The sequence below is a fragment of the Poecilia mexicana genome, unplaced genomic scaffold (assembly GCF_051168715.1).
Source record: "Poecilia mexicana isolate PSO_F unplaced genomic scaffold, ASM5116871v1 scaffold_15, whole genome shotgun sequence".
In the NCBI taxonomy this organism is placed as follows: Eukaryota; Metazoa; Chordata; class Actinopteri; order Cyprinodontiformes; family Poeciliidae; genus Poecilia; species Poecilia mexicana.
In genome coordinates this window covers 30,111,385-30,125,032 of record NW_028263384.1, presented here as the reverse complement: position 1 = coordinate 30,125,032, position 13,648 = coordinate 30,111,385, and the positions used below count along the sequence as shown (strand labels likewise).

The 13,648-nt window shown below is 43.2% G+C and overlaps 1 protein-coding gene across 2 annotated transcripts in view; it reads left to right on the top strand.

The window, feature by feature from the left end:
* The window catches only part of LOC106916297 (spectrin beta chain, non-erythrocytic 1), an 83,930-nt gene extending 81,130 nt beyond the window's left edge, over nucleotides 1-2,800 (top strand). For both annotated transcript variants that reach the window (XM_088013249.1, XM_088013248.1), the window contains one exon: nucleotides 515-2,800. In XM_088013249.1, the coding sequence (XP_087869375.1) occupies nucleotides 515-724 (210 nt within the window). In that variant the 3' untranslated portion in view covers nucleotides 725-2,800. The remainder of the gene's footprint in view (nucleotides 1-514) is intronic.
* The last annotated feature ends 10,848 nt before the right edge of the window (nucleotides 2,801-13,648 follow it).

Sequence of the window (13,648 nt, the reverse complement as noted above, 5' to 3'; positions counted from 1 at the left end):
GAACATTATTTTTCCTGCTGATGCGTCTTGCTGGATCTGCTTCACCACCTTAAACAGAACGAAAGTTTTCTGTCTGAATGAGACGTGAAGCCCACAGCGGCCGTCTGTGTGCAGTAGGTCTGGTTGTCATGATGTTTGTTTGTTGTGAAAATGAGCTGCAGCTCCAGCAGAACGCTGCAGCCAGAGTCCTGACCAACACCAGGAAATGGATAATCCACTGGTCTCTGCTTTTTCTTGAACTGGTCTAACTGGGCTAACCAGGCTATGAGACGCTTTAATATCTAGTCACATATAAACCATGTTCCCACCGCGGGTCCAGACTAACTCCATGTTTCCAGAGCTGAACCAGGCGAGGCAGCGTTTAGTTTCTCCTCAGATCTGGAACAAACTCCCAGGAAACCTGAGCTGTTCAGTAACTGTTGGCTCCTTTAAATCAGGATCATTAAACCGACTCTGATCTCCATCACTGTTAAATAAATTCCTGTTTCTGAGTGACTTCCCTTCTTCCGTCCAGGAGGAGATGAACTCCTGGATCTCGGCCATCGTGGCGGCGGCGGCGGGCTCCAGGGTGGAGGTGACCCCCAGCAGCCACAGCACGCCGGCCCCCGCCGCCCGCGCCCAGACGCTGCCGGCCACCGTGGCGGCCTCCACCGCCGAGTCCAGTCCTGGCAAACGGGAGAAAGACAAGGAGAAACGCTTCAGTCTGTTCAGCAAGAAGAAGTAGACGCTCCTCCTCCTCCTCTTCCTCTCTTCCCGTCCCTCGGCTGTTTGGTTTCGCTCCTCGTTGTCCATCACCGACGTCCTCGTTTATCCAGCCGCTAGTCGGTTTGCTCCTAGCAGCTGCGAAGCTCAGAATGTAGATCTGTCTCTTTAATCCATCCTGATGATGATTCCTAACATTTCCTGATCCCAAACAGCCTTCCTCTTCCTCCTCCTCTTCCTCTCAAAGCGTGACTCCAGCATGCCAGCTCCGAGCCAAAACTCTCCACTCTGTGCCTCTAACCGTCCGGTGGCTCAGAGCTCCCGCTCAGCTGCGGCGCGGCGGGAACCTTTGCTAGGAGGGACAGAACCACCGTTAGCGTGTCCGGCAGCTGCTGTCCTACGGATACGATCACCGCCTGGAGGAACTCCCACTCCGTTTTCCTTCCTGCTGTCTCTCGTCGTCCAGCTTCTCGTGTTTAAACTCCCGGTTCTCCTGGACGTTGTTGCTCGCTCCAGTCTGGCTCCATCCTCAGCCGTTTCTGCGAGGCCTTGTCTTTGCAAGTAGAGGGGAACCTGGAGCAGGGCGGGGTCCGCTCCGGAACCGCCTGCTGCTGCTCAGCCTGGGCTGACCGGGTTAACCAGGCTACCTGGGCTGTCTAGGCTAACTGTGCTAACTGGGCTAACCAGGCTACCTGGGCTATCGAAGCTAACTAGGCTAACCACTCTAACTGGGCTAACCGGGCTGAGCAGCTGCTCGGGGCCGTCTAATTCCTGCAGCAGCGTGAATGCCACCCGGCCCTGCTTCATCTGTATGTATAACTTGTGTATAACAAACTGTTTAAAATAAACTTGTGTTTAATTTCTTCACTTATTAGTACTAATAATATGACCAACCGTGATAAGCTTCAGTGATTATGTATGAAGGAGGAAACCGAATGTTTAATCAGTTTTCCAACAATCAGTCAGGTTTCTTTTCTACTTTATTTCTGAAACATTAACCTCTGACCTTTGTTTAGTTTTGTGTCTCAGAGTTAATCAGTCTGAGGTTTATTAGTCTGGAGTTTGAAGATGTTCTATAAAGTAACTTTAAGCTGTTCAGTGGATTCTTTGTCTGGAAGTGAATATCGGTCGCTCGCTTGTTGGCTTCAGCTCTCCGTCGTTTAAAGTGAAACCTGTTGGAGCTTCATGTGGACGCTTCCGTACGGAGCTTCATTCATGACAAAAGTCACTCAAACTCATTTAAAATGTGAAATTTACCAGATGTGGAAAAAGATGCAACATTAAAAACATTTACTGACTCAGTTTCACACAGTTCTGCTCGTTTTAACACGTTTTTGTTTGGGATGTGATTTATGGTCACATTATACAAGAAAACAGTTAATTTGATAACAATCACAATTATTTCCTCAGATTTTCATAGTAACCGCCATAACATTAATGATTTTTAAAACATTTTTCCAAATGAATGTTCATGTTTGTTAGAAAACTAAATTTTGGATTTCTGGTTGATGGTGGGAGAATATTTTTTCTATGAAAAAGACTCTTTGATTGGAAGAAAATCACAGAGAAGCGGTTCTCCGGCCTGCAGGGGGCGCTGCAGGCCATAGCTGATGGTTTCAGGCCTAAAACAGCTGATTACCAGTTTTTCCTCCAACTAAAAACTGATCATCATAAAGAATAATAATTATGAGAGTTGATGTTTGGGCCTAAATGTTTGACGTTTGTTTCAGTGATTTTGTCATTGATGGAGTTCCATAGAGCCTGAATTGAGTTGGTGTAACGCAGCAGCAATGAGGCCAAACAGGTCAAAGGTCAATCATTATGGGGGAAGGGGGCTGCTTCATTTTTTATTAATATTATTTTGTGCTAAAATCTGGCAGTTTGATAAATAGTGTGCATTCCTCTGTCACTGTAACCATAGTAACCAGATATTTCTTCATTCTGCACAACAACGCCACATTGGGGTAGGTGGGTGGGGGTCATAGGTCATAGGTGGGTGTGATGTGGACCGGGGGTCACTGCTAGTTGGATCTGCACCGTAGATTTCTCCCCGTCTGTTACATCTGTGCAAAAAGCCATTAAAAGCTTTTAAAACAAACTGACTCCGTTTGGTTCCTGTTTGAAACGCAGAGAAACGGGAAGGAAAGTCAGTAAGTAAGTGCACCCCTGGACCTGTAAGTAAGTGCACCCCTGGACCTGTCAGGTCAGACGGCCCTGACCTCACAGAACGAAGAACAAAACATTCAGAGGAAACCAAACAGCTGATCAACAGAAAAAAGAATTAATGTGTTGGAATGGCCTAGTCAAAGTCCAAAGCTTAACCTGATGGAAATGCTCATTAAAGGTTGTCCGTTTCTATTTTTCAACCCAACACATATAAATGTTTACATTAAACAGAAAATACTTTGAGTTAATTTTGTTTTGCCAAAATGAAAAATTTCTGTTACAATTTAACCTGATTTAATTTAATTTGATGTGGGAATTTATTAAAAATTACATCAAAGCAGGAAGAAATTTTATTCTCTCTGAAACATTAGCAGGTCGTTTTTAGTGAAATTTTGACTCTGATCAAACATGGAAAATTTGTTTTAAATGAAAATTCTTTGTTTTTCTGTTTTTGATCAAATAAAATGTCAGAAAATCAAAACATTTTTTATATTTCAAACCACATAAATCATCAAATATTTAAACCAGGATTGTTTGTCACCTTGTTGAGACTCTGATAATAAAAACAGGATTAAATCTAAAAACATTAAAAATGTCTTCATTTTTAATGTTTAAAATGACTATGTTTTCAAAATAGTAATTTTAATATTTATTCTGTTGCTTTTCTCTGCTCAGCTCGGCGGACAGCGCCTCCTGCCGACCACCGGCTGGGATTTCTAGTTCACAAGAAACACTTACTCCCATAATGCATTACGTCCTGCTGCTTAGTCTGCGCGCGCAGGTGTTGCAGCCACAATCCGACCCTTCAAAGTAAAAGCTCGTCATTTGACGTAAAGCATCAGAATTTAATCCGAACCTCCAGGCAGTGGACGGTTCTGGTTCGGTTCGGGTTAGTAATGATTCTTTAGTTCTTTTTCACATTTAATAAACTATTCACGTGACTGTCAGACAAATAGAATCTGAAAAAGACAAAATGTTTTGAAATTATTTAAGAACAAAAAGCTCCAAACGGACTAGAGGCCGGATTTTTTTTACAGGGATTTTTTTTGAAGGTCATGCTCAATCAAAATCAGCTCTGGCCTTTGACTAGACCAATTCAAAGCCTTTATTTCTGTTTTTGAGCTGTTAGTGTTTGGACTTTCTGGTTGATCTTGATTAAACTTTTTCCTTCAAGAGTTTCTGTAGAAACCAGCAATGATTCTTGAGAATAGGGACAAAACAGGTCCTATGGATAAAGCACAAAATTTGACTAAAATATACACAAAACATATATTTTTTTTTACAAATATCTGACCTAACTAACCTGGGTCATGTGAGCACAACAATGTATATTTTTCTTGTGTTTGCTGAATATTTTTTCATTTTAAACATTGTAGTCGGTGGATGATGCCTGTAAAAGCCCTTGTCCAGGAGCAGAACTCAACACATTCTTATAGTTTAAAACAATTAAAGAAATACTAAAATTATATATCATCACAATTAAGTATAAGTAGTCATATTAATAATTATAAAAGTATCAATAAATTGAATTAAAAATCATTTTTATATATTTTCCAACTCCATTGAAATTTGTCCCAAGTTTTTGTCAACACCGTCAGAAATAAAAAGAATGTAAAAAAATCATCAGGCATTATTGGGGGCACCAGAACTTCTGAGGACCCCATGACGTTGTCTTTTCTCTTCCTTTGCTAAGAGGGCTAGTTAGCTCTGGTTAGCTTATGTTATTCTTTAGTTTTTTCTTCTGTTACAAAACTTTGGTGAAATTTTGTGAAATAAAAACTTCATTTTGGTATAATGTAAAGATTTCATTCCTTCAGAATAACATCATATAAATTAAGGTAGTTTGGCATTTCGTCAACTCCATCAGAGTTTTTGCGACTCTTTCAGTGAAATTGTTGACAAATCTCACTTAAATGTGCAATTAATTCATTTTAATGTATTTTACATAATATTGCTTTACTTCACATGTATCAAGTTTTTTTTTTACTCACTAGTTTGTCACCACCTTCATCTGTCACCTGTCAACTCCGTCAGATGGATTTTTGTTGTTTTTTGTTTTAAATATTTTTTTTGTTTCTTGAGAAGCATTTGTCTGTAAAATGAGTAAAAATATCACTAATAGGGTATTTTAAAAATTATTTTATATTTATTTTTGTCAGATGGTGATGACAAAGTTCTGGGTCAGGTTGATTAAAATTTAATTTTTAGCATTAGCAATTTTTAGCACCTTGTCATCTTTACATTTCCTAAACATGATTTGTCATATTTGCATACATAAGGTTGAGAAATAATAATAATAATAATAAAAAGGGGAAAATTAAAACCATTTTGTCCCTACTCTCAAGAATCACTGCCAGAACTCAACTGCAATTCATCCAGAACCTGAAGCTGCACAGCAGCCCAGATCACCACTCTGCCACCACCATGTCTGGCTGAAGGTATGTTCTGGTTCTGAATGCTGGGTTCATTTTACACCAAAACCTTCCAGAAAAATCTGTCTTTCTTTAGTCCACAGGACGTTTCCTCGTTCTGCCTGTTTTTATTTGTTGCTCTTCCAGCGTCAGTTTAGCTCTTAATTTTCTGCTGTTGTCAATAATCAGGTCTGGATGTTTAAAATGAAATTAACTCATAATTTATCGTTCAGGGCTATTATTTGTCCTCAGAGCAGGTTGGTTGGAAACTTTTTAGATTTTAATAAATAAAATTTAAAATCAGATTAATTTATTTAATCTATTTTTGTTATTTTAAACTTAGTTTGGTCAAGTAAAACATTTAAATGGTAATTAGGCAAAAACGTTTTTAGAAGTACTGTATTTTTCAGGCTATAAGCCGCTACTTTCCCCCCACGCTTTGAACCATGCGGCTTATAGCCCGGTGGGCTTTTCTGTGGATTTTTCTTCAACCACCAGGGGGCGCTTTAGCAGAAAGTGAATCATTGGAAGTCAAAATTGGAAATCAAAGAAGAAAGCGCTGATTTTAATTTAGAAAAAGCACATGCTAGCAGCAGGCACTGCGGAGAAATTTCTTCAAACTCAAACCACAGGAAGAAGTTCATATGATTCAGCTTTTAAGCTGAAGGCTGTCGATCTGGGAGGGGGTTGGGGGATTGCCTGGTAAAATATTTTTCTCCCCTTCGTTTTTAGAAGTTTATTTTAAGAAATGGCTGCATATAATTCAAGAAATAGGTTAAATAACACAAAACCTCCAAATTATTTTTTTAATTAATTCATAAACACTTGGTTTAATTACATGTATTATTTGTTGTGTTTTTCTCGTGAACCTGTGTTTCCTTTTTTACTTGCTTTTATTTTTAATAACCGGATGTGCGCGCGGGCGTGCCTCTGAAGGCGCGTGCCCGTCAGCGTGAGCCCATCAGCTCTCCATCAGTCTGCTCAGGGAGGGTCTCCACCGGACCAGAACCCTCCGGTCCGGATCCGAGCTGCGGTCCGGCTGCGGCTCTTAGGGCGCGGCAGCAGCGGGGCGATGCGCTCCTCAGACCGGGAACCAGCGCTCATCTCCGGGGGCTGCTCTCCTCCTCTGCCCGCTCAGCGTGCACCATCTGCGGGGATTAAACGTTTGTCTGTGTCGCTGCCTGGCGCTCCGGTGGTTTCCCGGTGGACAGCCGCCGCCTCCGGTGCTCCGGGGGTGATTTTCTCCTCCGGTTCCCCGGTGGGGAGGATGTGAGCCGGGATCCGGGAGGAGCGAGCGCCGCTCGGGGAGAGGATGAGGATTATCCCGCAGCGGGATTATATTTCCAGCATCGGGAATCTGGACGGGAAACAGGAAAACCGGAATTCCTCTGATTCAGGAAAAAGTTGATTTGATGAGCAGGAGGATGAAGATGATCCTCCAGAACTTCCTCTGGCTTCAGATCGGAAGTTTAACTGTTTCCGTCCAGAACCTGACCCGTTTATCATGACTGGAGGAGCCAGACTGGACCTCGGTTCTGGTTCCACTTCCTCCGAACTTTAATCTGATTTAACTGAAACATGGTGAAGAATAAGAGAAAACTTTTTCAGTAAGACCAGAACCGGACCCATCTACACTGATAGAACTCTTAATCCGGTCCGGTTCCAGAGTCACACCCAGAACCAGAACCAGGAGGGGGCGGGCCCGGCGGGCCGGCATGTCGGAGCGCAGCGCCCCGGGCTGCCGCCTCAGACTGGACTGGGTCTACGGGTACCGGGGCCACCAGTGCCGGAACAACCTGTTCTACACGGCCGGGAAGGAGCTGGTCTACTTCGTGGCCGGAGTGGGCGTGGTCTACAACACCCGCGAGCACAGCCAGCGGTTCTACCTGGGCCACAACGATGACATCATCAGGTAGGCGGAGCACACCTGGAGCACTTTTATTAATTATTAATCTGCAGTTCAGCAGGTAAATGAAATGATTGTTAAACGATCAGCAGCTCAGTCTGACTCAGGTTATTATTTAATGTTTATTGATTTTCTAATGAAAATGACAGAAAAACTAATTTACTGTCCAATCCGCCGCCTGGACCCGGTACCGATGAATCTGGATCCTGATCAGGTTCCTGATGTTGATCCGGACTCTGATTTGGATTCTAATTCTAGGATTGATCCAGATTCTGATCCAGATTCTAATCCAGATCCCGCCATCACAGCAGATTGATCCCGTCTGTTCTGAACCGTTTGGTTCTGATATTTCTGGATTTTCCTGGATTATTTTCTCTCTCTCTTTGCTCGTCTTTTATTCCACGTCTGAACTCACAGTTTCAATCTGACTCCAGATTATCTCCTGCTTTATTGCTTTTCTGTCAGTTTTTGCTCCAGATTTGGTTATTTTGTGATTTTTTTGCTGATTTAAATTCTCCCTGCTGGTTTTCAGAGCTTTGACTAGGCCGATCATCTTCCTCACATCCACAGAAAAAAACACTTTGAATAAAACCAGCAGGAAAATCACAGACGATGGATTCAGACTCATTCAGGCTGAGAATTCAGAGAAAATTAGAGTTCAGGATTATTTCAGATTATAAGCAGCTGAACTGAGGAACTTTAATTAGTTTAATTATCAGTTATAATAATAATCATTTCAAACCCTGTGAATATGAACTTTATTCATGAATAAAACTCATCAGAGCTGCATGTGAAAAGATTCAGGAGGAAAATTATTTTACTCAGAATGAAAAATGAAAACAGATCTGAGAGATTAAGAGTTTAATGAACAGGAAAAATAAAATGAATAATCGACTTTATGAAGGAGAATCGGCTTCCTGTGATTTACATGTTTATAGTTGAGGAAATTATGGGCGTGTGTGTGTGTGTGTGTGTGTGTGTGTGTGTGTGTGTGTGTGTGTGTGTGTGTGTGTGTGTGTGTGTGTGTGAGACAGGAACTGGGTTTTTAAATTGTATCTGGAAAACCTTCATATAAAATGTTTGTTGTTATTTCCAGATCTAACTTTGTTTTTTGCTCCGTCGTTGATGAAATAAATTTGAATTAAATTAATTTTATTCCTGAAATTCAGAGAAAATTTGATGGAATTTGATTCTGAAGTTCAGAAAAATGTTGAGCAGAAAAACAGCAGAGGGATTTTCTAGATGAGGCCGATGATTCAGGGAGGTCATTCATTCATGGAAACACACACACACACAGAAGCACACACACAGAAACACACACACACACACAGAAGCACACACACAGAAACACACACACACACACACTGAAACACACAGACACACTGAAACACACACACACACACTGAAACACACACACACACACTGAAACACACACACACACACACTGAAACACACACACACACACTGAAACACACACACACACACACTGAAACACACACACACACACTGAAACACACACACACACACTGAAACACATAGACACAATGAAACACACACACACCTGGTGTTCAGGCTGTGAGTCATCACAGCAGCAGCAGGCGGCTCGGACTGTTTTCTCAGCTGCAGCCTGGGGTGTGGCACGCGTGTGTTTCAGTGTGTGTGTGTGTGTGTGTTTCAGTGTGTGTGTGTGTGTTTCTGTGTGTGTGCTTCTGTGTGTGTGTGTGTGTGTGTTTCAGTGTGTGTGTGTGTGTTTCTGTGTGTGTGCTTCTGTGTGTGTGTGTGCTTCTGTGTGTGTTTCTGTGTGTGTGCTTCTGTGTGTGTGTGTGTGTGTGTGTGTGTGTTTCTGTGTGTGTGTTTCTGTGTGTGTGCTTCTGTGTGTGTGTGTGTGTGTGTTTCAGTGTGTGTGTGTGTGTTTCTGTGTGTGTGCTTCTGTGTGTGTGTGTGCTTCTGTGTGTGTTTCTGTGTGTGTGCTTCTGTGTGTGTGTGTGTGTGTGTGTGTTTCAGTGTGTGTGTGTGCTTCTGTGTGTGTTTCTGTGTGTGTGCTTCTGTGTGTGTGTGTGTGTGTGTTTCAGTGTGTGTGTGTGTGTTTCTGTGTGTGTGTTTCTGTGTGTGTGCTTCTGTGTGTGTGTGTGTGTGTGTGTTTCAGTGTGTGTGTGTGTGTTTCTGTGTGTGTGTTTCTGTGTGTGTGTGTTTCTGTGTGTGTGTGTGTGTGTGTTTCTGTGTGTGTGTGTGTGTGTGTGTGTGTGTTTCTGTGTGTGTGCTTCTGTGTGTGTGTGTGTGTGTGTGTTTCAGTGTGTGTGTGTGCTTCTGTGTGTGTTTCTGTGTGTGTGCTTCTGTGTGTGTGTGTGTGTGTGTTTCAGTGTGTGTGTGTGTGTTTCTGTGTGTGTGTTTCTGTGTGTGTGCTTCTGTGTGTGTGTGTGTGTGTGTGTTTCTGTGTGTGTGCTTCTGTGTGTGTGTGTTTCTGTGTGTGTGTGTGTGTGTGTTTCTGTGTGTGTGTGTGTGTGTGTGTGTGTGTGTGTTTCTGTGTGTGTGCTTCTGTGTGTGTGTGTGTGTGTGTGTGTTTCAGTGTGTGTGTGTGTGTTTCTGTGTGTGTGTGTGTGTGTGCTTCTGTGTGTGTGTGCTTCTGTGTGTGTGTGTTTCTGTGTGTGTGTGTGTGTGTTTCTGTGTGTGTGTGTGTGTGTGTGTGTGTGTGTGTGCTTCTGTGGGTGTGTGTGTGTGTGTGTGTTTCAGTGTGTGTGTGTGTGTTTCTGTGTGTGTGTGCTTCTGTGTGTGTTTCTGTGTGTGTGCTTCTGTGTGTGTGTGTGTTTCTGTGTGTGTGTGTGTGTGTGTGCTTCTGTGTGTGTGTGCTTCTGTGTGTGTGTGTTTCTGTGTGTGTGTGTGTGTTTCAGTGTGTGTGTGTGTTTCTGTGTGTGTGTGTTTCAGACTAATTGAGAAGCTGGAAGCTGCCTCGGCCAGCTCTGCGCTCTGATATGACTGTTGGCTTGGAGTTTGTTCCAGTTCTTCCTTCTCCGCCGACTGCAGGTTTTCAGAACCAGAACCAGGATCTGGATCGGGTCCATCTGCTGCTCTGAGCTGCAGAGAAACTGATAAAACTTATGATTTTTATTGACAAATTTCTGATTTCAGATGATTTTAAATCTGAAGTTTCTCCAGCCTGAAACGTTTCCGATAAACTGGATGAATTGATGAACCTTCATCAGTTCACATTTATTCCTGAATCATTGATGCTGCAGCAGTTTAACCTGCTTCAGGTCCTGCAGACTGAACATCTGCAGTGATCCCTCGCTATAACACGGGTCACCTTTCGCCGTCTCGCTGCTTCGTGGATGTTTTTGAGCAGTTTTTTTTCACAGTGCATTGTGTTCTGCGTCCTGATTGGCTAAACAGTCTGAGCTCCTTCTCTACCTGTGCACCAATGACGTTACGGTATTTAAATATAAGTAATACAGATTGGCCATTCAGGAGATGAAAGCTGAAAACTTTGAATACCAGCTGGAAAAAACTGGCCAGAATCAGTGCAAACCCGACCGGCGGCCCGACTGATGAACACACACATCCACTGACCTGAAAACAGGTTTGGCTCTAAGTTTCCATGTAGAGGATTTAACTAATAACTGTAAAATCTAAAGGTAACTACTTCATGGTTTCACTAATCGCGGGTTATTTTCAGAACGCAACCCAGCGAAAAACGAGGGATCACTGTATAGACATAAAACAGCAGAACCATTTGATCCGGGTTCTGGTTCTGGTTCTGGATTCCTGCAGGATTTTGTCTGTTTGTCTGAACTGAAGCATTTAGAGGTTAAAGGTCACCAGGGAGTTCCAGAGCTTTTATAAGTTGTTTCATATTTAAGGATGAAGCATCGTCTCCTCCTCCTCTGCTGATGGTTGCCGTGGTAACTGATGCTTTACCTCCATGCTGAGGCTGAAAGGTGGAGAGTTTTCCTCTGGTTTGTGGTGCTGCATGATGCTGAGGTCAAAGGTCAGTTTGTGTCTGGATAATAAACGTTGAATCTTTCTGATGTTTGGTCGTAATCAGAGCGGCGCCGGTTCTTTTCTCTCCTGTCCCACTTCCTGCTGCCGCCTGCAGGCAGAGCGCAGCGACTTTATGGTCCTGGTTCTGCTTGGATGAACAAACTGAACCAGCAGAACCACAGACGGGTTCTGTGTTTGCTGACCCAGCAGAGTTACAGGAACTGGAACCAGTTCCCCCTGCTGGTCGGACTGGGCTGTCATGGTTCTGCTGGTGACCCGGTTCTGACCCAGATTCAGCTTCTGGGTCAGATTGTGTTCAGGTGAAATGATCATGTTTGTTTCACAGCAGAGAATAAATTAATTCAACGGAAACAGAAAAACTCACATTTTTCTGTAATGAAGTGATTTTATTACATTTTTTCAGCCGTGTTGAGAGAAAAGTGTGTGTGTGTGTAGGTGTGTGTGTGTGTGTGTGTGTGTGTGTAGGTGTGTGTGTGTGTGTGTGTGTGTGTGTAGGTGTGTGTGTGTGTGTGTGTAGGTGTGTGTGTGTGTGTGTGTGTGTGTGTGTTTGTGTGTGTGTGTGTAGGTGTGTGTGTGTGTGTAGGTGTGTGTGTGTGTGTGTGTGTGTGTAGGTGTGTTTGTGTGTGTGTGTGTGTGTGTAGGTGTGTTTGTGTGTGTGTGTGTAGGTGTGTTTGTGTGTGTGTGTGTGTGTGTAGGTGTGTGTGTGTGTAGGTGTGTTTGCGTGTGTGTGTGTGTGTGTAGGTGTGTTTGTGTGTGTGTGTGTAGGTGTGTTTGTGTGTGTGTGTGTGTGTAGGTGTGTTTGTGTGTGTGTGTGTGTGTAGGTGTGTTTGTGTGTGTGTAGGTGTGTTTGTGTGTGTGTGTGTGTGTGTGTAGGTGTGTTTGTGTGTGTGTGTGTGTAGGTGTGTTTGTGTGTGTGTGTGTGTAGGTGTGTTTGTGTGTGTGTGTGTAGGTGTGTTTGTGTGTGTGTGTGTGTGTAGGTGTGTTTGTGTGTGTGTAGGTGTGTTTGTGTGTGTGTGTGTGTGTAGGTGTGTTTGTGTGTGTGTGTGTGTAGGTGTGTTTGTGTGTGTGTGTGTGTAGGTGTGTTTGTGTGTGTGTGTGTAGGTGTGTTTGTGTGTGTGTGTGTGTGTGTGTAGGTGTGTGTGTGTGTGTGTTTGTGTGTGTGTGTGTGTGTAGGTGTGTTTGTGTGTGTGTAGGTGTGTTTGTGTGTGTGTGTGTGTGTAGGTGTGTTTGTGTGTGTGTGTGTAGGTGTGTTTGTGTGTGTGTGTGTGTGTGTGTGTAGGTGTGTGTGTGTGTGTGTGTGTGTGTGTAGGTGTGTGTGTGTGTGTGTGTGTGTGTGTAGGTGTGTGTGTGTGTAGGTGTGTTTGTGTGTGTGTGTGTGTGTAGGTGTGTTTGTGTGTGTGTGTGCGTGTGTGTGTGTGTGTGTGTGTATATGTGTGCGTGTGTGTGTGTGTGTGTGTGTGCGGAGTTCCTTCGTTCTGATTCAGAGTACATCAACCTGCTCACGTTTCGGCAGGTCGGCTGATTTCTTATGCAAACACACCAGCAGGTCAGAGGTCAGAGGTCACAGCCATCAACAGGTTACAGAGCGTCTCATAGTGAAGCTTGTGGAGGTTAAAGAAATCCAGAATCTGTTTTAATGATTTTATTCTCTGTTTTTCATTTTATTATGGGCCGTTTGATCATTTCTGATGAATTGTAAATAATTATTTTTTATTTTTTTAGCTCCTCCAGTTTCTGTTTTCACATTTAGCAGAAATGAGTTTTTTCCTCCCGTCTGTTTCTGATTCGCCTCCAGGATTTTTTCATTTCTGCCATTAAACAGCAGCTTCGTGCTGTTTCCATGGAGACCAACTTTTAACAAGACAAAAACCTTTGCATCATGTTTTAGTTAAATCAGAGTCCTTCACTTTAAGACTTGCAATTTTTCTTCTATCAATATTTTTATGTTTTTTGTCTTTATTGGGTCATTAAGGATTCGGTTCTGTGGTTCTGATCCGGGTTTCATTAGTTATTTCAAACTGTTTTCTGGTGTTTATTTAACTCCCGATTAACTGCAACATCAACACGTTAACATGAATATGACAGAAAACGCCATGAATTTAAAATCAGACGTTTATGTTTCCTGAGGTATTTATTAATAACCTGCTGCTCCGGTTCCAGTCTGGTTCCTGGTTCCAGTCCGGTTCCTGGTTCCAGTCAGGTTCCTGGTTCCACTCCAGTTCCAGTCTTGTTCTTGGTTCCAGTCTGGTTCCAGTCTGGTTCCAGTCTGGTTCCTGGTTCCACTCCGGTTCCAGTCCGGTTCTTGGTTCCAGTCTGGTTCCTGGTTCCAGTCCGGTTCTTGGTTCCAGTCTGGTTCCTGGTTCCAGTCTGGTTCCTGGTTCCAGTCAGGTTCCTGGTTCCACTCCAGTTCCAGCCAGGTTCCAGTCCGGTTCCTGGTTCCAGTCCGGTTCCTGGTTCCAGTCTGGTT